We start from the raw sequence: 24090 nt of genomic DNA, 5'->3' as shown, positions 1-24090 counted from the left end.
ACTGGCGCCGGGCCCGGACCGGGGCTGAACCTTTGAACGGCGGCGTCCGGAGACGGCGCCGGGGGTGGAACTGGTGTCGGCAGAGGAGGCGTCGTGAGGTCGACCGGCGCCGGCAGAGATCCAGGCCTGGATCCCTCGGGGACCTGCGGCGTCGGGACCGAAGTCGACGACAGTACCGGGGCCGGAGCCGCCGGCTCGCGAGGTCGCCCAGTCGAGGCCACGGGGCCTGAAGGCGCGCCGGCAGGCGTCGATGGCGGAGCCAGGCCCCTCATGGCCGAGAGGAAGGCACTGATCTCCGCCGGAGTCCCGTCAGTCCCAGGGACCGGCGGGTATGGGGACGGACGCGGCTCCTGCGGCTCCGACAGAGCCGCGGGGGTGGGACCACCCTGACCCTCGACCGAGTTGCGCGACTGGCGAGGGGAGTCCGAAGAGCGGTGTCGCCTCTTGGACTTCTTAGCGTGCTTCGACTTACCCAAAGACTTCGAACCCGACGAGCGGTGATGGTGGCTGTGGCTCCGCGACCGGTCCTTCGAACTCCTCCTGGACCGGGACCGTGAACGGCGCGGAGCGGAGTGTCGAAGCTCGAGAAGCTCATGGGACCACTCCCGCCTAGCCTTCGAGGTCAAGACCTGACAGTCGAGGCACGACTCCGCATCGTGGTCGGCCCCCAGGCAGTAAAGGCACCGGCGATGGTGGTCCGTTACCGACATCTGTCGGTGACAGGAGTCACAGGCTTTAAACCCAGGCATCCTACCGGCACCAGAGTCGAGTCGACAAGTAGACCAAAAAGAGTCAAAAAAGTTTTAGTCAAAAAATGACTAAGGGGTAAGCTCTTCCCGGATCGGCACTGTCTGGCGCGGAAAAAAGGAGAACTGACGTCCGCGCACGAGGGCAGCGTCTAAGTACTCCGACGTCATCCTGGTGCACGACGCCGACGACGGACGCGGAGCAGCAGACGACACCTAGCGACGCGCAAGGGGTATTGCGGACGAAAAATCTTTCCGGATCCAGCCTGACGCCTGGGGATATTCTAAGGTGAGGAATCTAACTAAGGTGTTTCTTTCAGATACCAAGTTTACCAATTGTATGGTAGAGCATTCTGGGAGATGATGTCCATTCAGAAGCAGAAAAAAGACATAAAACCAATCCAAAGAATGAGGAAAAGTAATGAAATTATAACCCAAAGGTATAGCCATGGAGGAACAAAGTACGTCTTCTTCAACCAAAAGTAGAATACACGCAATCTACCTGGTGGAGGTGGTGGCTCAAAAGAATTGGAAGAGAAGTCATTGAAGTCGACAAAGTAGCCGGAAGCTCTTTGGTCTATTTTTGGGAGCTCTAGAGGCTGTGTAGAACTTGATGTAGATTCTGTGTCTGGTTTCCGAATAGAAATCTGTGTCTCTGTACAAGTTGTTAGTATAGTGGTTGTTGAAGTAGCATGTAGAAGAGATACTTCAGCAGGGAAATAGAAGCTACATCGCTGATCAAAGCTTCCATTGGGACATCCTCTATAGTAGTTGTAAGACAGGTAACTACTCAGGATCCCACATGGCCTACTATTTAGAACCAACCACATAATGTGGTTTAAAGAGATCTATTGACACAAATTTCTTGTTGTTGCAACCAACTGGGGCGACAAAAGTACAGCTCTGGTACCTTCAACAGCCGGTACAGGTGCTCTGTAAGATGGCCCCAATTCTTTCTTGTCCACTATTTTCTTCCGGACCAGTTCACCAATCTTTGGGAGCCAACCAGGAGTTACTGGTGGTTCCTTCTCATCTCCAGTGGCGGTGCGTTATACTTGGACATTGCTCTGTGCATCCCAGAAGTTATTCAGTTCCTGTAAAACAGCCAAACATGTATTGATATCAAAGGGTGTTTCTGCCGGCACTGTGCTCGGACTGTTGTCAGGTACCCATATCTTAACCCAAAACAGGATCTTGTAGGGAGTCTGACCACCCAGGGATTTTTTAGGCAGATTGTTGAGTGCTCTTTGGACTCCATATAAGTGATGGACCAAACTGTGACCTGAGCCTAATATCGTCTCTGTTAAAGACTGCTTTAAGTCCTGCATCTTCCTCTCTACTACCGAATTTCCCTCGGAATTATAGGGGGAGAAATACCGCACGGTCACACCCAAATATCCCATGGTGTCTTTGTAAGCCATAGAGGCGAATGCCGCCCCTGGATCGAATGGAATGAGGCAACTGTGTATGTTCTGATAAAGTCTGGCAAGACTTTGATAACAGTTCAGGCATTAACCGATCGCTGTGGCCAAATGAATAGGAATCCACTCCAATCACGATGTATTTGTAAGCCCAATCTGATTATATGAGGCCGCAGTGATGCAAAGAAATACAAGCAAGAGGCTTGTTTGATATCAACAGTGGTGTCTGTGGTGGGCGTGTTACAGTGAAACCTTTCATCTGCTGGCAGATGTTTCATTTAAGAACAGAGTGCCTAGTCTGTTTCTAAAGACCTGGTGTTGCAGGCTGGCTTAGTATATGGTGCACACTTATTTAAGTGATGCACCTTGCACTAATTCAGGCAACACTTATGGTAATTTTAGTGGTCTTTGATAACCATAGAAAGCTCCCAAAGTGGTAGCTGTGGAGAGACGCCTTCAGGCTTATCTTGAAGGAGTGTAAAACAGCTTGTTTTACCAGTTTAATCATGTAGTATAGATTAAATGAAAAAGAACCACACAGTGTTTATATAAAAATACTTCTATTTATTACACAATACTCACTAACACATTGGTATTTCTCCTATCAGAGATATTAACACAATACAAAAAAATACTTCACTTGCAAAAAGGTAAGTAGCACAAAATACAGTTGTCTCCAGGGGGAGGCCAAACCATATATTAAAAAAGTGGAATGCGAACTGCAAAGGAGGACATGGACCAGAGGAGCCGAGGACACAAGGAACCTCACAAGGTAAGTACCCAGGAACCCCACGAAGGCTGTGTGCAGAATGAGAACACAGTTACAAGCCCAATGGAAGTCAATGGAGAAGTCGCAGTTTTACAAAAGAAGGACCCTTCCTCAGGACCCCAAAGTATTCCCTTGGAGGACGGAAGTTTGGAGAGCCACCCTATCCATGGATGCCCCCTGAACCACGTTACCTACACCAGGGAAGCCAGGTGCATAGGGGTGAAGACAAAACAGAAACCTCCATAGACGACAATGGAAGACTTGGAAAAAAATACCTCTGGAGAAGAAGGTGAAGAAGTCTGATGGTATCCAAGGGTGTATTCAGGAAGTGAAGAACCTGCAAGCAGAGGGGACAGAGTCTATGCCACTCAGAAGTGACCAGGAGGCATGAAGACACAATGCCCACCGATGTAAGGAAGATCAGAAGAGTCGATAATGACCTTGTTGCTGCAGCTGTGGGGACCAGGCGAGGCTGAGGAATACCAGGTGCCGTGCACGAGCTGTCCCACATCGGATGTCAGTGACGAGGTAATTAGTGTCCAATATAACCTTCGATGCGAGTGTGGTATTACTCTATCCTGTACTCCAAGAATATGAGCAAATGGTATATTTTGCACACTTAACTGGTATGAGTACTTTGCTGGGAAGCCTTTCTGCACATGGGTGTTCCCACGTGGAGGGTTTTTCTGGGATTGGGGGGGTTTTAAGGGTGGGGGGGTGTTTTTGGAGTTATAGAGTTGTTTAGAAAAGCAGATGAAGGACAACGAATCCTCCGGGCCGACCTCGACAACCTCCTGAGCCCCCACGGACTTTCGCCGCCCGACCCCAGGGTTGTGGGCTGAACGGCTGTGTAAGCAACTTCCGGAGGGGATCGGAGGGTTGGGTTTCAACGCTCCGGCTTGAGATGTAATGCTGGCCGATTATGTAAAGATTTACTAATTCCTGCAATAAAAATAATTTAAAAAAAAAAAAAAATGGGTGTTCCCACGTGCACTGTTGACAGTCATTATAATGTCTCAATCCTCAAACTGTAAAGAGTAATTACAGTGGTCCCTGCAATATGTATTCTTACACGCTGATGACTCAAGGTGAATCACATGAGTCTGTGGCAAGCATTCATTCAGCTTAGCCACTTGTCCCAAAAGCGCTTTGTCCTTTATGGTGTACCCTTTAGAATTTCTGAATCCGTTCTGGCTCCAATAGTGTAGATACTCATAGTAAGACTGAACAAAATAATAAGAATCACACACTGTGAGTGTGGAGAATCCAGGATCCTTATTTGCAGGTGCCAGAATTAAATCTCTGAGTTCTGAAAGCTGCGCTGTGCAATCACTTAGTGACCGCATACAGGTTTTTTTCAGTTTGGAATACACCATCCTGCATTCTACCAATAATGGCTGTGCAAGCAGCTGAGTATTGCTGTTTTGTCCCTACAGCAGGCTGAGCAGAACCTTCAGTCTAGATGCTGTAATCATGCTGATCAAGAGGCATGACTTTATTAGGCAGAGGATATTCATTTTCTTACTGCAGGTATGCTTTTGTTTGTAGTGTAGAATCAAATATGTAGTATACATAGGTTGCGTTGAGAGAGCTGGCCCGCTGTATCCATCTTGGATACAATGCTTTAGCGTTGGGAACACTGGATTTTGTGCCAGCTTCTAAGGCCTGCACTGGAGTCATGATAATTATTCATTTCCCCTGAGCAAATGCGCTCTCTCTCTCTCTCACTACAGTAGTCTGTACCACTGTCAGAATCTTTTTTGTCGGAGCAAAACACATCTCAGCAACAGTGTACAAATGTGATTATTGTGTAATCTGTACTGTTATGTTTCATATAGCTACCCTAATATAGGCCCTGGTAATATCATACACCGTCACCTACATTATACCCCTCATACTCCACAGTAATGAGATTTTAGGTTTGATCCTTTACCTAGTTCTAGTCCAGGGTGTAGAAGGAGGGTTTCTCCTAAACAATAGAGTCCTATAACTTAACCCCTTCAGCGCGGCGCAGATTACCGCGCTGTGCTGAAGGGTTCGTGCGTGGGCGGGGCCATGACGGAGCGGTTCCATCATCCGCACAGCGCAACCAATGCGCATGACGGAACCGCTCCGTCATGCGCATCGAAGGGGTTAATCAATAGACTCACACAGTATGAATGAATATTCATAAGGTTCTTGGAAACCAGGCAGGGGCTACACCACCTACCCCACCATATCTACGTACAAGGTTCATCCCATACGTCATCCTCAAATCCAACAATGGCTTATACATGAGACAAGGGACAAAGGAGCCCTAGATACTTTCTGCATAAATACAGCACATCTTGCTAGTGTTAGGCAGAGGGAATCGAGACTTCCAGGCTGACACACTGACCAGAGACGCTGAGGCTCCTGCATGCAGACGCTCCAGCTGACAGTGGTCTGAACATCCCTCGCGGGGTATCCAACTTGAGACCAGGACAGGCTACTACATTCTCACACTTCAGGTAATGGGGTTCGACTAAATCCTAGAGGAATTCTTGGCTTCACACCTACTCACATGCTGGGTACACTTAGGTACATCTAGATAGGCATCGTAGGAGTACGCGCTTTTTTTATCATGCATTTTATATCCATGTATATATTCATGCTTATTGCAAAATGGTAGAACTGTACTATTCATTTATATTCATTGTACTGCTTATAATATATATCTGCTACTGTAACAGTTATTGCAGCACATCTATTTCACACTAGAAGAACAACTGTGCAAAACAATACTTAGTATAACATGCCCGACTTTTTCTTCTGTGCAACTCTCTGAGACCAAATAGGTGAGCACGAGTGACTGAGTGAAAAGTAGTACATTGTTTCCACTATACTGAGGGATCAGGGTTGTCATGTTCTAAGTTTGCCAGAAACCATTCTCTTCCCGATAAAAGGAGACACTAGTGGCACTGTGAGTTAGCAAATAGGCTAACATTTCTCGATGGGGTGCTCAGAGTCAGTCTGCCATCAAACCCGCAGTTTGTTATCGAACGTGCAAGTCCTGTATGGTTAATATAGGTTCTACACGACAGTACAGTGTCTTCTTTGTTGAATGTAACATAGGTATATCCTGATGCACTCGCAATGATACGGATCACCAGGTTTGGAGTTTTGACACGTGTGTAAGTGTTTTGAAGCTAGCATGTTAGCTTGTATTGAACGTAAAATATGTGTGTTCAGTTGTCCAATGTGTGCTTGAAAAGTCCAGATGAATGAAGTCATAGAATGGTTTAACCCATTCTGCGTAATCTGGAATGTAAGTCCTACCAAAATGTAGGAATCTCAATATGGATGAAAGTTTCTTCCACATGTTTGGTGGTTGTAGGAGCACACATTTCTCTAAGAAGTGTGTTGCAAGGCTTTTGCCTTCACTTGACAGTTGGTGTCCCAGAAACAGGACATTGAGGTGGGCAATCTTTGATTGAAGTTGAAGTTTTAGCCCAAGTGAGCACATCCCAGAACTATGCGATCTACTCTTGTCAAGTGTGTAGAAAGGTAATCATCCATCACATAAATGTAGTCAACATAGGACGATGCCTGGTCATCAAAATCTTGTAAAAGTACTGTAACCCAGGCTGAAAACAACCCAGGGCTGTTCTTATATCCCCGGTGGCAAATGACAGAGCTGTTTTTGAGAACCCAGAGAGCCGATGCTTGTCAAATATCTGCTTTCAGGTGCTATATTTGGTATAAGAATCCATTCGGAATATCTAATGTTTTGTATTTTTTACGCACTATATCGTTCATTAGTGCTGCGCTGTGCGCATTTTGCACAGCGAATTTACATATAGCTGTGTTAAGGTATCTGTAATCTAATACTAGTTGATATGAATTGTCAGGTTTCATAACTGCATACAAGGTATTATTCACAGGAGAGGTCCAACTTTCTATTACACCTTGGTATTCAAGTTGTGTGAGAAGCTCTCTAACTTGTTTTTTAGCCTAATTTTTAATGGGATATTGTCTTTTAGGTTGTGGTATAACACAGGAATTCGCTCTAATGCCCACTCCTTGGCATCTGAATGTTTAACTGATTCTAGGAAGAGGTCGAAAAAAATAGCTAAAATTACAGTTTTTCCCTCTGAGCAATCCATTATGAATTCAGGTGGCCAATCTTTTTCGGCCAAGAGAACATCATAATTTAATGGAAATGTGCGTTTTTAAAATTGAGGGTCTGTTAGGTGGAACTTGGCGTGGTGCTTTAGTATATAGACCCCCTGGCCCTAAATTTGATTTTACTCACAAATTGCTGGAGACAATTGCTCCACATGTACTTGCCTCAGATCACTTTCTCCTGTTGGGGGATTTTAATTATCATGCGGAACTAGCACTTGAATCTGATACGGAGCAGTTAATTTCTAGTACTAGTACTTTGGAATTGGTGCAATTGGTGTCTGGGCCAACACATACGGCCGGACATACGCTTGATCTGTTATTTACCAATTCCGACAAGGTTAAGGTTGAGCTCCCACAGCCATTACTTTGGTCGGATCATAGCCTATTAAAATGTGTTATTCTTGACCACACTGTTAATCCCGTGGCTAGGAAGAAATCTTTTTGGCGAAGATCTTGGAGCAAAGTTACTTTACCTCTTTTTACTTCCCATTTTAGTGTGCCTCAACCTAGCCCTAGGGAAACTATCGATCAAAGAGCAGTTCTTTTAGAAAAGACAATAACCAAGGTGTTGGATACTATGGCTCCTTTTTCTAGAGTTAGAGTTGAAACCCGAGCAGCCCCATGGTTTACCGCTCAGTTAAGGTCAATAAAGCTCTCTTGTAGGGCGGCAGAGCGTAAATGGAGGAAAACTAAAGACTCCATTGACCGTAAAATGTACAAAGATTCTCACCATGAATATATGGAAAAAATTAAACAGGCAAAAAAACATTTCTCTTAAATCGCATTGAGAAGGCAGCCAATTCTAATAAGGAGCTTCACCAAATCTTAAAGGAATTCTCTACTCCAGCTGTCCAGTTGCATTCTTCTATCTCCCAGGAGCGGATTGATTCCTTGTCTAAATTTTTTGAGGACAAGATTACTGATATTCACAATTCCTTTTCTTTCCAACAGACTGTGGGTGTTTTGGGGCCTATTTCCCCGATTACCTTTGATCCTCCTCATATTATGGAAGAATTTATTCCTTGTAGTTCTGATGAAGTGTTGAAGGCTGTCATGAAAATTAAATCTGGTTCTCCCACTGATCCTCTACCGGCTAGAATTCTTCCCATCCTGGCTCCTGCTCTATTGGTTTGTCTCACTGACTTATTTAACGAGTCATTGTCTAGGTCTGAAGTTCCTAGAATATGGAAAGCTGCCAGAATTAGGCCTATATTAAAAAACCTACTGCGGATCCTAATCTTCTTTGCAACTACCGCCCAATATCGTTGCTCCCCCACTTTGGTAAAATGCTGGAGTTTCTGGTCAATAAACAGCTTGTCGACCATCTTGATAGCTATGGGCTGCTTGACCCTTCACAGACGGGTTTCAGGGCAGCACATAGTACGGGAATAGCCCTGTTGGAAGTGACAGACAACATCAGACGTGCTCTGGATAGAGGGCAGTCTTCTATTCTCGTTCTGTTGGATCTGTCTGCAGCATTTGACACCAACTCCCACAGCATTCTTGAACGTCGACTGTGGGAGATTGGTGTCAGGGGAAAAGCCCTGCAGTGGCTAAAAAATTATCTTTCTGATCGTACTACAATTGTCCAGATTGATGATGCCATTTCTTCTAGTAGATCAGTTAAGATGGGAGTGCCCCAAGGTTCTATTTTGGGCCCTACTCTTTTTAATCTTTATGTGACCCCTCTGGCCGTAGTGATTAGATCCTTTGGTTTCGATGTCGTCTCATATGCTGACGACACTCAGATTCTGATCACTATTGGTCCTGACCCAACAGAAACTAGGCTCCGTTTTAAAAACTGTATGTCTCACATTGAAAATTGGATGTGTGCTAATCATCTGCAGCTAAACGGAGGAAAGACAGAGATAGTGCTTTATGGTAGGCCTCAAGAGTTTTGGTCCCATGATTGGTGGCCTTCTAACCTTGGCCCTTGTCCTACTCCAACGGCAACTGTGCGCAATCTTGGTTTTCAAATGGACAATAAATTGTCCATGAAAGACCATGTAAACAAGACAGTGAGCACCTGTTTTGGTGTTATGCGCAATTTGCGTAAAGTTTTTAAATGGATTCTGATTGAGGCAAGAAGGCCCTTAGTTCAGGGACTAATTGTTAGCAGAATGGACTATGGTAATGCCTTACTTGCAGCCATAAATGATAATCTACTGTCAAGGCTTCAGGCCGTGCAGAATACTGCAGCTAGGCTGGTACTCAATCTTCCACCCAGATCTTCATCGGCTCCCACTCTGAAACTTTTGCATTGGTTGCCTGTCAGGAAGCGTATTCAATTTAAGATTCTTTGCTTGACACATAAGAACATGTACGTAAAAGGTCCGGGTTTCTGGACTAAAAAGCTTAGCTGGTATCTCCCTGGTAGAACTTTGAGATCCAGTAACACTACCCTTCTTGTATCTCCCAGAATTCGTACCGCCATTAACAGAGGTAGATCTTTCTCTTTTCTGGTCAATAAACAGCTTGTCGACCATCTTGATAGCTATGGGCTGATTGACCCTTCACAGACGGGTTTCAGGGCAGCACATAGCACGGGAATAGCCCTGTTGGAAGTGACAGACAACATCAGACGTGCTCTGGATAGAGGGCAGTCTTCTATTCTCGTTCTGTTGGATCTGTCTGCAGCATTTGACAGCATCTCCCACAGCATTCTTGAACGTCGACTGTGGGAGATTGGTGTCAGGGGAAAAGCCCTGCACTGGCAAAAAAATTATCTTTCTGATCGTACTACAATTGTCCAGATTGATGATGCCATTTCTTCTAGCAGATCAGTTAAGATGGGAGTGCCCCAAGGTTCTATTTTGGGCCCTACTCTTTTTAATCTTTATGTGACCCCTCTGGCCGTAGTGGTTAGATCCTTTGGTTTCGATGTCGTCTCATATGCTGACGACACTCAGATTCTGATCACTATTGGTCCTGACCCAACAGAAACTAGGCTCCGTTTTAAAAACTATGTCTCACATTGAAAATTGGATGTGTGCTAATCATCTGCAGCTAAACAGAGGAAAGACAGAGATAGTGCTTTATGGTAGGGCTCAAGAGTTTTGGTCCCATGATTGGTGGCCTTCTAACCTTGGCCCTTGTCCTACTCCAACGGCAACTGTGCGCAATCTTGGTTTTCAAATGGAAAATAAATCGTCCATGAAAGATCATGTAAACAAGACAGTGAGCACCTGTTTTGGTGTTATGCGCAATTTGCGTAAAGTTTTTTTAATGGATTCTGATTGAGGCAAGAAGGCCCTTTGTTCAGGGACTAATTGTTAGCAGAATGGACTACTGCAGCCATAAATGATAATCTACTGTCAAGGCTTCAGGTCGTGCAGAATACTGCAGCTAGGCTGATACTCAATCTTCCACCCAGATCTTCATCGGCTCCCACTCTGAAACTTTTGCATTGGTTGCCTGTCAGGAAGCATATTCAATTTAAGATTCTTTGCTTGACACATAAGAACATGTACGTAAAAGGTCCGGGTTTCTGGACTAAAAAGCTTAGCTGGTATCTCCCTGGTAGAACTTTGAGATCCAGTAACACTACCCTTCTTGTATCTCCCAGAATTCGTACCGCCATTAACGGAGGTAGATCTTTCTCTTTTCTGGCCCCTCTGTTTTGGAATAAATTGCCTCTCCAGTTACGTACTATAATGGATCATAATTGCTTTCGTAGGAAGTTGAAGGCATTGCTGTTTGACATCTAACTGCACAAATTCTATCTTATTTTAGAGTTATCCACCGGCGCCATGAGACTTGTGTAGTGATATGTGCGCTTAATAAATATCCCTTGATTTGATTTGATAGCCGAATGACAAGTTGTCCCAAAAGAACAAGTTACTTACCTTCGGTAACGCTTTTTCTGGTGGATACAGTATCTGCCTGTGGATTCCTCACCATATGAATATCCCCTGCGCCAGCATTCCGCTGAAACTTTTTCCTAGCTCTCCACGCCGACGAGGTCGTCACAATGCTATGGCTCCACAAGCGGCTCCGCGTTACGTCACTGGAGCCATAAGAGGGCCACGTCGGCGTGATGAAGTCAGTTCCACCCATTTTTTCCATGCCACCGAAGCGAAACGAGTGGACCGACCATATAGACAATGCATACATAGTACACAGTATTCACACAAATACACACAGTGTAAAGTGAAAACGGAAAGCAAAAGAAAGCAAGCATTTCCTATAAGCCTACACAAAGGCAAACAGAGGCAATACACAATGACAATATGAAACAACATATTAACGAATACCTCTTTTAAGGTATGAAAGGGTGGACAACGGGGAGGCGGGTGGGTCAGTGAGGAATCTACAGGCAGATACTGTATCCACCAGAAAAAGCGTTACTGAAGGTAAGTAACTTGTTCTTCTGATGGATACATCTGCCTGTGGATTCCTCACCTTATGAATAGAATCCCACAGCAGTCCCACTCCCGGAGGAGGGTGTCCACCCTTCTTTACCAAAAAGTCCTGCAATACAGAGCACGCAAAATGGCCGTCCCTCCTCACTTCGGAATCGAAGCAGTAATGCTTCACGAAAGTGTGAAGAGAGGCCCAAGTTGCGGCCTTACAGATGTCCAGCGCGGGAACACCTCTGGACAAGGCAGAAGAAGACGATTTAGCCCTGGTGGAATGAGCTCTAATGCCTTCAGGAGGCTACTTACCAGCCAGAGCGTAGCAGATCTTGATGCACAAAATGATCCACCTGGATAGAGTGTGCTTGTGCATGCCTTGCCCTTCATGCATCCAGCATAGCCCACAAAGAGCTGACCGTCGAATCACAGGTCCTTCAATCTATCCAGATAGAATCTAACCACCCTCTTAGGATCCAAGCGGTGCAGCCTCTCCTCCTCCTTGGAAGGGTGAGGGGGAGGATAGAAAGTAGGGAGGGTAATGGATTGCCCTAGATGGAAGGGAGTTACCACCTTAGGCAGAAAAGCAGCACTGGTCCTGAGAACCATTCTTTCAGCATGAATAGCAGAAACGGAGGCTTAGAACTCAAAGCCTGAAGCTCACTCACCCTCCTGGCTGAGGTGATAGCCACAAGAAAGACCGTTTTGAATGACAGTAGTCTCAAAGGATAACTATGCCTAGGTTCGAATGGGGAACCCATTAAGAAAGTTAAAACTAGATTTAAGTCCCACAGGGGCAAAATGAAGCGACCAGGCGGAAACATATTAGTAAGGCCCTTAATAAATCTTAAAACCACCGGAGATTTGAAAAGAAACGGCTGATCAGGAAAACAAAGAAATGCGGATAAAGCCGACAAATAACATTTAACAGTAGCCACAGAACAACCCTGCTTGGCCAAATGCAGCGCAAAACAAAGACCATCAGAAAGATGAGCCTTTAAGGGATCAATTGATCTCTCTCCACACCATTTAACAAATCTTGACCACCTGTAGGAGTAAATGGACTTAGTGGAGTGCCGCCTGGCCGATAAGATAACATCCACCACGTCAGGAGGGAGAGAGAAGGAATTCAGTTTGCCCCGTTCAATCTCCAGGCATGAAGGTGCAGGCTCTGGAGGTGGGGGTGAAGAACCTGCGACTGCGAGAGAAGGTCTACCCTGAAAGGGAGACGGAGCGGAGGGTGCGATGAGAGGTGAAGTAGATCTGTATACCACACCCTTCTTGGCCAATCCGGGGCGATCAATATGACTTGGGCCCGGTCTTGGCGAATCTTCCTCGGAACCCGAGGAATCAAGGGTATGGGAGGAAACGCGTAAAGGAGTTGTGAGCTCCAACTCAACTGAAACGCATCCCCCAACGCCCCCTGCATCGGAAACTGGAGACTGCAGAATGATGGGCAATGCGCGTTCTCGAGAGTGGCAAACAGGTCCACCCGAGGAGTCCCCCATGTCCGGAAGATGTGTCGAACTACCTCCGGATGAAGCCTCCACTCGTGGTCGGCAGAGAACTGCCGACTGAGAATGTTCGCACGCACGTTCAGCACCCTAGCCAGATGATTTGCCATCAAGCAAATCCGATGGTCCAAAGCTGCAACGTCTCCCTGCAGAGACGCTACGACCCTACTCCTTCCTGCTTGTTGACATACCACATAGCGGTAGTGTTGTCCGTTAGGACTTGAACCGACTGACCGAGAAGGGAAGGGAGAAAGGCCTTGAGCGCCAAACGTATCGCCCGCAATTCCAGAAGATTGATATGAGACAATCTTTCCTCTGGAGACCAAAGACCCTCCAGATGAGCACCCCACCCTAGGGTAGAGACGTCCGTTATCACTGTGGGCACTGATGGAGGAAGATGAAAAGGCTTTCCTTGAGACAGTTTGCCCTCCACTCTCCACCAAGACAGATCCACTGCAGCTTCTCTGGAGATCCTGACAGACTCCCTGAGATCTCCGTTGTGCTGATACCACTGCCTGCGGACCTCTTCAAAAAAGGGGGGAACTTCAGCACATTTATCGAAAAACCCAATCTGAAAAACAGCTGAGTTGTTACCTGCAGATGACAACGCACCATCTCTGGCGACTCTGCCTTCAGAAGCCAGTCGTCCAGGTAGGGGAAAACCGGGATCCCCGACCTCGTGAGATGGGCAGCCACCACCGCCATCACCTTGGTGAAGACTCGAGGTGCAGTAGCCAACCAACCGTAAACCGGAGATACTTCCTGTGCGACTTCAGGATTGGGATGTGAAAATACACATCCTGCAAGTCGATGGACACCAACCAGTCCTCTTTTTGCAGCGCCTGAAGAACCTGCGCTAGGGTGAGCATCTTGAACCTCTCCTGCTTGAAAAACAGATTCAGGATGGGTCGCAACCTGCCATCCTTTTTGGGAATCAGGAAATACCGGGAGTAGCATCCCTGACCCCTTTCCTGCTCCGGAACCACCTATATCGCACCTTTTTGTAACAGGACAAGAACCTCCTTCTGAAGGAGAAGTAAATGATCTTCCGTGCAAAACCCTTGGCAAGGAGGGTAAGGAGGAGGGAATTCCCTGAAGGGAAGGGCGTACCTATTTTCTACAAGGTCTAAAACCCAAAGGTCCGAAGTGACCAATTTCCAATCCTGTAGAAAATGGGTAAGTTGACCCCCCCCATAACAGGACCTGCACGATCCAGGATGGCGGATCTAGGGCTTCTTTCCTGCATTACCAGGAGGGGTAGGGGAGGTGGAGAAGGAGGAGGAAGAAGGCAGACGACCCGCTCCACGAAGGCGACCTCTGCCCTTACCCCTGTAGGACTTGTACAAGTGGTTTTGTTGCTATTGTTGCTGACGGGAACCACGAAAGGAAGATTTCCTAAAGCCACGGTATCTTCTATAACCATATCCCCTTGCCTGAGACTGTAGACCCAAGGATTTTGCTGAGGCCTTACTGTCCTTGAACCTTTGCAAAGAATTCAGCTTTTTCCCCAAAAAGCCTAGATCCGTCAAAGGGAAGATCTAGAAGGGCAGTCTGTACATCAGGTGAGAACCCAGAAGACCTCAGCCATGCATGACTTCTAGTAGCAATGGATGAACCCATCACCCTGGCCACCGAATCTGCTGTGTCCAGGCCAGACTGGATGACTTGGCGAGCAGCAGCCTGAGAGTCTGCCAGGACCTCACTCAAAATACCCCAGTCTTCCTCAGATAATTTCGGAAGAAGCTGCTTGGCAGAGTCCATAAGGGCATGAATGTATCTACCCAACAAACAGGTAGCGTTGGTGGATTTCAAAGCCATACTCGCTGACGAAAATACCTTCTTTGCAGATTGCTCAAGCTTCTTGGAATCCCTGTCAGCAGGAGCTTGCGGAAAGGCACCCGTAGGCTGCTTTGAACATTAAGCCTGCACCACCAAACTCTCAGGCGAAGGATGAGAGGAAAGGAACACAGGATATCCTGGGGCTGGCCTGTACCTTCTGGACACAGATCTTGAAACTGCAGGAGCAGAAAGAGGATTATGCCAAACCTCAAGGATTGGCTCCGTCAGGGCATCATGGAAAGGCAAGAGTGGTTCAACCACAGAGGACGTAGAATGAAGCACCTCTGTAAGCAAATTAGGCCTACACTCAGCCATAGGGAGCTGCAGATCCAACAGCTTCGCAGCCTTCCTTATTACACTATAGTAAGGTGCAACTTCCTTCGAAGGAGAAGCTTTCAGAGAAGCAAAGTCCCACTCCGGGGAGGTGTCAAGTACACGTGCCTCACACAGACCCTCGAACATATCCTCAGGCTCATACATTTCACCATCCTCCATATCTTCAGCCTGGTAGTGTTCCTCCTCTAGCAACCTCTGCACTTCTCTCCTCGAGTTCATCTTCGGTTGCGGCGTCGGTGGCGCCACACGTGGCGTCGATGGCTCCGGGAGCGGCGTCGAAGGTGGATTGGTAGAAGCAACCTGCGTCGAACGAATCCATGAAGAAAGTTCGCCGGATGGAGCCGGGGACTGCCCGTTCAGTGACGACATCCTCGGAGCCGGAATTTGCTATGACAGCGTCATCGGCATGAATGGCAGGAAGGGGTCCTGAGGATAATGGTGAGGCACACCCAAATTAAATGCCAGAGGACCCACGGGACCCAAAGGTGCACCAGAAGGGTAAGAGGCCCTGGTAAACACACCATACATAGCATTTAAAAAATGCGAGGGTTCCGAACCCGGCGCTGGGAATGAAGGTTACTGCGCTGGTTCGAGATCCGATCGAGGAGCCTCCAGAGTCGGAACCACCGGGGACACAGGCGGAGACACAGGAGCCGAAAGCGTCTCAGCATCAGCCGGATTCGATGAACCATCCGGAGCCGGAGAGAATCTCGGCGTCGGAGACTGCGCCGGAGTCCCCTGATACGAAGGAGAATGGGCCGGAGTCACCTGAGAAGACACTGAAGGAGAAGGAGAGACGAAGTCCTTAACACGACGTCAAGTTGCCGGAGAAGGCGACCTCGAAGCCACAGGCTTCGACGAACGGCGTCGAGATTCATGACTCTTCTTCTTCTTGTGCTTCCTCCTCGAAGCATGTGAAGTCGACGACCTCGACTTCAAACGTTTTTGACCCAATTTTTATTTTCTTACTTTAGCCATGTACAGCTTGGCTTCTTGTTCCTTCAAGGCCTTCGGGTTCATTTTCCTACAGCAAGGACAGCCCTTGATGTCATGATCAGACGATAGACACCACAGGCAGTCCTCATGGGGGTCAGTGATCGACATATGCCCCCCGCACTCCTTACATGGTTTGAAGCCCGACTTCCTTGGAGCAGACATGTCGAAACCACAGAAGGAAACCAGATAAATACAAAGTATCCATGAGAAAGTAATGGAGAGTCCGTAGAAAAACCGTTAGCGTAGACAGCGCGGAAAAAAGGGAACTGACGTCATCACGCCGACGTGACCCTCTTATGGCTCCAGTGACGCCACGCGGAGCGGCATGCAGAGCCATAGCATTGTGCCGACCTCATCGGCATGGAGAGCTAGGAAAAAGTTTCCGCTGATTGCTGGCGCAGGGGATATTCATAAGGTGAGGAATCCATAGGCAGATGTATCCATCAGAAGAGAACATTAATGTATCTTGGTACAACCCCCTCCATTGTTTAAATGATGTGGGACACTTACCTTAGTACCCAGTGTTTTTACCTGGGTACAGTCACTCAATGCTACTGCTACCAGAAAATCTCTCAGGTTCCGTTGAACTATTGTGACTTCTGCTACATTGTCTAGCATTGTCAGAGCCCAGTCCCCGCTAAGAAGCAGTGTCCTGAATATCCACGCCATGCTTGACTAAGTCCTGCTACCTTCTTCTTTTTGAATTGAGGCTTTGACTGTTTTGATTTGTCTTCCTTTTTTATTATGTAGTCAGAAGAGCATTGTGAGTCCTTCTTCGGTTTCACATACAACTCTGATCTGAGCTCTGACCGTTCACCTTTCTCTGATCGTTTCTGGGCTCTATACTGAAAGGAGCGCGTTGAGCATGTATCAGTATCCTTATAGTTGTTGGGCATCTTAATATTATCATGGTTACGTAAATTATAGTGCTTTTCAGTGGCCTCCTGTTGAGGAGATCTGCCCCGTGATTTAATCTTTTCTTTATGTTTCTTAAAATCCCACTTCTTCTAGAAGAGTTGGGTGCTTACTTTAAGTAATCCTTTTCAGAATTACTCTTAATTTTACTAGTTTTGACTTCCAAATTATATCTACCCACTGTTGCATAAGTTTCTTCGATAATTTTTGGTAATCTGCTCGCCTGCTGCTCCAGAGCCAAATTAGCGAGTCGCTGGCATATAGCCAAAACTGCTGTTTTCCCTTTAATGTTACTCAATATAATGGCGGATACTGCAGAAAAATCACCCAACTGTTTCATCCACAAATCTAGGGCAGGGGCTGCACGTAATCATTTTGGATCTGTTTAAGCATCACTAGCAAAACAGCTAATGGGGGTGTACCATGAGTCCTAGTATATACTGCAGTGAAGACTGTGCCCCATATGGTGTAGTCCTCCACAGGGAGAGCCATCCCCATCGGCAAGCATATTGTAAGAATTCTGTGTTTTTCCTGGGGTCCCGTAAGGGGAAACACTGCTTCAAGATGACTAGTTTTTTGTGCAAACCAGAATGGAATTTCCTACCGTCTGGAGAGAATTGTATCATAACAGCATTGATAGTCTGTGGACTAATGCCTGGTGTAGCCAATTGTAGTTGTGCAGCTTGAGCAGTATATAATAATTAGATTATTATGTTGTCCGGGTAATTGTGGTACTATCATATTAGCTGTGTTTGGATGTGGTGTGTAACCGGCTAAGTCTGGCCATGTTGCTCCCTAGTTAGTAAGGGGACCAAGTCTGGCTTCTTCTATTAAGTGTGATAGGGAGCCTTCAAACGATTTTGATCCCCTTGGTATGGTATGGTAATGGTATTTCTAGAGCTTTGTGAGCTATCAAGTTATTTGGAACTTCAGTTGCAGTGTAAGTGTGAAATAAATGTGTGCGTTTGTTCGCTGATGGGAATGTAACCCATGAATAGAATACCTATGTCCTAAATGTTTCGTGTGCCTCAACCACAAAGGTAATGTCCCCAACTGCAAGTGTGAGATCATGTTGTAGCAGCTTCAGAGTAAATGCATGTTTGCAGTTCTCAGGTATGTTTAATGCTGTTGATTCAACCATAAGAATATGTTGCAATTCAGAGGGGGCACTCCTATAGGTAGGTCCTTTGTAAGATACCAGCTTGAACAGCCTACAGCCAATACATTGTGTTAACATTCTCAAATAACGAGAAATTTCCCCAAACACCAAGGACGTCTCCTGTTAATAGGCGAGTAGGGGTCTTTGGGAACACACAAGAAAACTACTCATGCGATCCATTAAATTCGAGCCCAAGCTAGAATGTTGACTGCGCCATGTCGTACGGCTTGTACCTCACTGGTAAAATGTGAGGATTGTGCCGGACTGATTCCTAGCACACCCTCAGGATATGTTGGCTTATATCCGTGCTAGCCCACAGTGCACTGTCTGCAACCCTAGCCTTACAGGGTAACAAATGTGTATGCGACCTCAGAGCATGACAATCCTGATTACCCAAGGAAATTGTGGTAACAGATCTAGAACCCTTTCGCTTTGCCTCACAAGCATACCCGAAGAAGTACACAAGAAATACTCAGCAAGGCAAGCATTCTGAGTCTTGTTTAAAATACTTGTGCTGCAACAATCAATAGAATGAAACAGATTTGTGAGATGACCTTTACAAGAATAGTGAAAAAGATTAACATCTCCACCATTGTGCTAAGACAATGAATGTATACGGGCATACAAGTACTGTGTATAGTGTATTCCTACCTAGCGCTTCCTAACCTAGTCTTGCGTAGGTCTACTAAATCCCAGCCCAGGTGGTCTTAACTCCCCATTACCTAAGGTTAAGTGTAATCAAGCTGTCCGTCTTGATTTAGAGCTGGACATCTCTCGTCTTGGTAAGCAGGAATCAGCTGAGCTGGAATTATGGCATGTAGTGACCTCGCAGGGTCAGCTGAGTGCTGCTCTGATTGAACAAGGAAGTGGTTCTGTATATAGAATAAACATCACCCATGAGGTCATGTTGCAACCCCTGTCAGGCTGCAATTGTTTATTCTAGTTGGATAGCGCCGTTGCCTACCGGACAATAACATAAATAACATTTGCGCAGTGAATTTTTTTCCTTTTACTGAATGCCCAAGTTGTCATGATATTGTACTTACGCAGTGGAAATGTAAGCAATGCAGATTCAGAGTATGTTATCCTGCATGGTCACGCACACAAATGTATGTCAAAAGTCACTGTGTTAAAATAGAAGGGAACTTAAGGAACGTGAGCATGTAAATGGTAGAGATTATAATCAGGCCCATCCTGACCACGTAACACTCATAAGACGAGTTATCAACTCAGCAAGGATTGGCCTGTGACAGTGATAACGGCTGACTGGTAGTCTAGTGGTGGCTGGCCTTCGGCCAGACCAGAGAGGCCTTTGTGGGACGTCGACTCTACAACCAGTACTCCCTCACCATCTTCATGGACCAAGGAAAACCTGCAGGAAGAACCCTTTGACTGTGTCGCATATACATCATCCTTAGAGCATCTTCAGCATACTTCATCCCTTACATCAGGACCACTCTATAGGACGCCATTGTAATGCAGATAAAGTGTCTGGAACTGCTGAGGGAGTGCTTCTCCTATGAAGGTAACTATTCACGAGGACTATGCTGGCCCCCTTGACAAGCTCCTTGTCTGGGTTGGTCACCCCAAGCACTTCTAACCAACCTCATTGACACTTACCCAAACTTTCCTTGAAAACGTTTCTAAGTGTCCAATGCATTGACTTTGCCAAGATTTGTTTGCAGTTCAGTGAAATTGCTTTGATTTCTTATTGCTTGTAAAATCTATATCTCCAGAACTCTCCAATGGATCCTTTTGATTCTAGTGTTTAACTTATAAAAGTACAAAGTCAACAACTGCAGAGAGGCCTTTCATCCTCATCTGCTTCTCAAAGCAATTTATTGGACTGTGGTTCTGAAGACTCTTAAGAAGCTTCTGCTCTGGCAAGGGAAATGCAGCCGTCATGGGCACGGCGACATGGTTGCACACCACCGTGGTTGAACATGATAAAGAACCATGTGATCCACGAGGAGAAAATCCAAGGAACCTTTGCTTCTGTATGATGTTAACCCAGCACTACCATCTACTATGAGGCCCCGTAAGATGTACTCTACTCATCCCATGAGAATGGTGATCAGCTGAGACTATTCAGATTCACGGAGAGGTTGCAGGAACCAATGTATTCTGCTTAAGGAAAGTATAGAGAAGGAATGAAGATCAGATGCATTTTTATCCAGTTTGTGATTTATAGTGAGGTGCATAGACCTTTTGGTAGATTGTGAGAATACTGGTCTGTGGCTGTTAGTGAGTTATTAACCGTCAATTAAGCTGATTGGTAAGGAACTGACCTATTAAGTACTGTTTACAATACAGAGAGAAAAAAAACTACTGAATAGTATAGTTTTACCAACATGCTTAGGCATTACAAAACCTAGGTAAAGAAAGCCTTGATTAAATCTTTTCAGAGGGTCCCTTGGGAAGGTATTTATGCTGTGTTTCATGTGTGTTTTGCAGAAAACGTAATTTGTCACAGGAAGGAGATGCTGAGGCTATGTAGCTGTAGGGCTAGGTGAGACACAGTTAAATTATCGTGGTGAATTACATAGTGGAGGAAGAACTTGTTTAGAGACTTTTGTTTTTTGTTTCCTAGGGTACAGGTGATGATGGTCCATGGATGAGACCCAACAAAATGATGGCGAAAAGAGATCCCCAGCATGAACCAAAGCTAGCATCTTTTTTTCTTCCCATCCCCTTTCCCCTGGGTTGTTCTACTATAATGCTTTCTAGTTTAGGAGTCTGTGTGGAGTGTTCAGGGCCTTGGGAGGTCAGTCTGCATTCTTCGTGACACATCTGTGATAGCCTAGAGGTACATCCTATGGGATGGTAAATCATATGAAGAGGCTGTAAGCTTGCCTGGCACACAACAAAAATATTGGAATATGAAATCTACAGTCAGGAAATTAACAGTTGCTCATATCAGATTTCTAGGGCCATCTCACCCTAATGCGAAGAAGAAGATCCGCATACCAGGCTGCCAGTCCGTACAGAGACGGGTAGGCACGGTTTGTCCATGTCTCAGGCACGTTATCATAGAAAAGGGAATTAGACAGCTCTTCCATAAGTGATGTGATTGTGAGTTCTCCCTGGGAAAACATAAGCACAAATGGGTTAACACATACTTGCTTATGCAGTACTTTGAAGTAATACACAGTTGATAAGATTCTAAACATTTAGCTCATTACTAGATCACTAAAAATTCACTTAATGCAATAATTCAGGTCAATTGGTGCATGACAATGACAACTAATACTAATTTTAGTATGACTGGCTGCAAATCTAAGTTTTTGCTTTCTTCAGGCACTCCTAGAAAACAATGTGGAGTCTAGGGTAACCACATGCACAAATATTACACAAGTTGGCACACAGCTATGATATATATGATATATAAATTCCAAGTTTTCTGGCAGAGGGAAGTAAATTCGATCAGTTAAAAAGGTTGATGCTCATGAGGAGGGTAAAAATTGGACCTTAGTTTTCGAAGAGATGAGTATTTTTAAACAACTGTGTAGCCGCTTAGTGATGGATGACAATGAGACAGTCCTAAACACCTGCTTCAAAATCAGGCGATCATATCCCTGAGTGTAATAGTGTTCAGTAAAAGAAAAAAGAGATTCACTAGCAAACGTTCTCATTAACTCACATAAAGCATGATCCTTGCTTTACAAATTCAGCATTAAAAATCAGGTTTCAGATTTGGTGCTTGTGGAATTTTGCAAAAGGTTAAGGTAAAATGTTAGCGTTCATTGGGAAATCTGGCTCCGAGATATTTTCTCACTGTAAGCTGGCAGCGACGTATTCAGATATGAGCCCCTCAACTTCTCCCAAAATCTCAGAAACAGGTGTAGCAACACCTATTAGCAAGAATGGTGTGATTAGTAAAAAAATAAACACTGTTATTGTCCCAAATATTTACCCGAAACTGCTAAATACTGTTTTGAGTGTGTCAGCAACTCCAGTGCCAATTTTCTTGAAAGCTGTGGAAAATTCTCTTGCCTTTGAAGCTCCAAATATATTCAGGAGTAAGTAGATAAAATGAGCTGGATAAAAAGTTTGAAGATGTGCAGATATTTTCACTCAGTCTCAGAACACTATTTAGACTTTAAATCGACAGTAGAACTGAGGAACAAGTTACTTACCTTCCGTAATGCCTTTTATGGCAGAGACTCTATCTAACCATGGATTCCTCACCTTGTGAATTCCCCCAGGCACCAGATTCGATCAGAAGAATATTGATAGCAATTCCCTCGCTCATTAGGTGGCTGAGTGTGGAATCCATCCTGCCCTGGATGTGACGTCAGGACTACTATATCTGTGGCACCTATGCGCACTGATGCCACTTTCTTTCTGATCTCTGTCCGAGACTTCCGTCCAGGAGCCCATGGAAATCAGAATATGCCAGTGTGCAGATCTCTAGATTGGGATCTTATTAATAGACTGTATGAGTCCACTCCTCTGAACGGGAAGGAGGGTGGGTCAGTGAGGAATCTGCAGTTAGACAGTAGAGTATCTCCCAGGTAAAAGCATAATTTTAAGTAAGTACCTTGTTCTTCTGATAGAGACTTCTAACCATAGATTCCCCACTTTGTGAATATATACCAAAGCAGTACCTCCCCAGGTGGTGAGTCTGTGGCTCAGACCAGGAAATCCTGCAGGACAGACCAGGCAAAATGCCCAGCCTGCTCGATTTGTTTGTCCAGGAAATAGTGCTTTGTGAATGTGTGGAGGGATGCCCACGTCGTAGCCTGGACGATGTCTAAGACTGGTACAGAGCCCACCAGCGCAGTGGTAGCAGCTTTCACTCTGGTGGAATGAGCACGCAAGCCTTCTGGGGGCTGCTTTTCAGCTAGCCCACAACAGATTTATATACACACAACAATCCATTGGGATATAGATCTCTTCTGCAGGGCTTTCCCTTCATTCGCACCAGAAAAGTTCATAAACAGTTGATCGCCTAAGCAATGATCTTTGGTCCTATCAATGTAAAAACTGACAGCCGTCTTAGTGCCAAGATAGTGGAGTTGTTCCTCCTCCTTAGAGGGTTGAGGCAGAGCATAGAAGGCAGGCAAGGTGATGGGCTGCCCAATGTGCAAGGATGTAACTACCTTTGGCAGGAATGTCGCCTTCGTCAGGTTGATAAATTTGTCTGGGAAGAATGAGGAGTATGGATGTTGGAAAGAGTCTGGAGCTCACTCTCTCACCTTGCAGATGTAATAGCAATGAGGAATACATTCTTCATGGTCAACAGGCATAGATGACAGCTGTGCATCAGTTCAAAGGGAGTGCATGTCAGGTATGTGAGAACCAAATAAAGGTCCCACTGCTGCATCACCAAAGGTGATGAGGGAACACACGAGTCTGCCCTGTCAAGAAATGCATCACTGGTGATCTGAAAAGAGATTGATAATATGGCAAACGTAAAATGACTGAAAGATAACCCTTCACTGTTGCCACAACAAGGCATGGCAGAGCTAAAGATAAACAAAACAACAAGATGTCAGACAATTTTGGATTCAAGGGCTGGATGTTATGAGGGAAAGATCAAGCATCAAACTTCTCCCAGCATCCTGCATATGCAGTTATGGTGGAAGGATGCCTAGCTAGCAAGATAACCAACCAACTTGGAAGTGAGATCAAGAGCCATCAACTGTCACCACCCAATTTCCTCACAACGAGATGCAAGTTGTGCAATGATGGCTGCAGGACCCGGGCCTGCTGCTGAGACAGAAGGTCTTCCCGAAGGGGCAGACTGATTTGAGGACAAATGTGCATGGACGGAAGCATTTTTTGTACATACTCAGGCACGAAAATATTCTATTGTATAAAAAATATTACTTAGTTACTTTCATTTCTAGAACAAAGAGAAACTCAATTGCAGGTATAGCAATACTTTTGGGGCA

At 45.7% G+C, this 24090-nt stretch overlaps 1 protein-coding gene across 2 annotated transcripts in view; it reads right to left on the bottom strand.

Moving 5' to 3' along the window:
* Positions 1-24090, bottom strand: part of DNAH17 (dynein axonemal heavy chain 17) — a 14992541-nt gene that overhangs the window by 555524 nt on the left and 14412927 nt on the right. For both annotated transcript variants that reach the window (XM_085617470.1, XM_085617471.1), the window contains one exon: positions 21133-21276. In XM_085617470.1, the coding sequence (XP_085473596.1) occupies positions 21133-21276 (144 nt within the window). The remainder of the gene's footprint in view (positions 1-21132; positions 21277-24090) is intronic.

The sequence above is a fragment of the Triturus cristatus genome, chromosome 7, assembly GCF_964204655.1.
Source record: "Triturus cristatus chromosome 7, aTriCri1.1, whole genome shotgun sequence".
NCBI classification, from domain to species: domain Eukaryota; kingdom Metazoa; phylum Chordata; class Amphibia; order Caudata; family Salamandridae; genus Triturus; species Triturus cristatus.
Note: the sequence above shows the minus strand (reverse complement) of the source record. Positions and strands in the feature narration are given on the sequence as shown.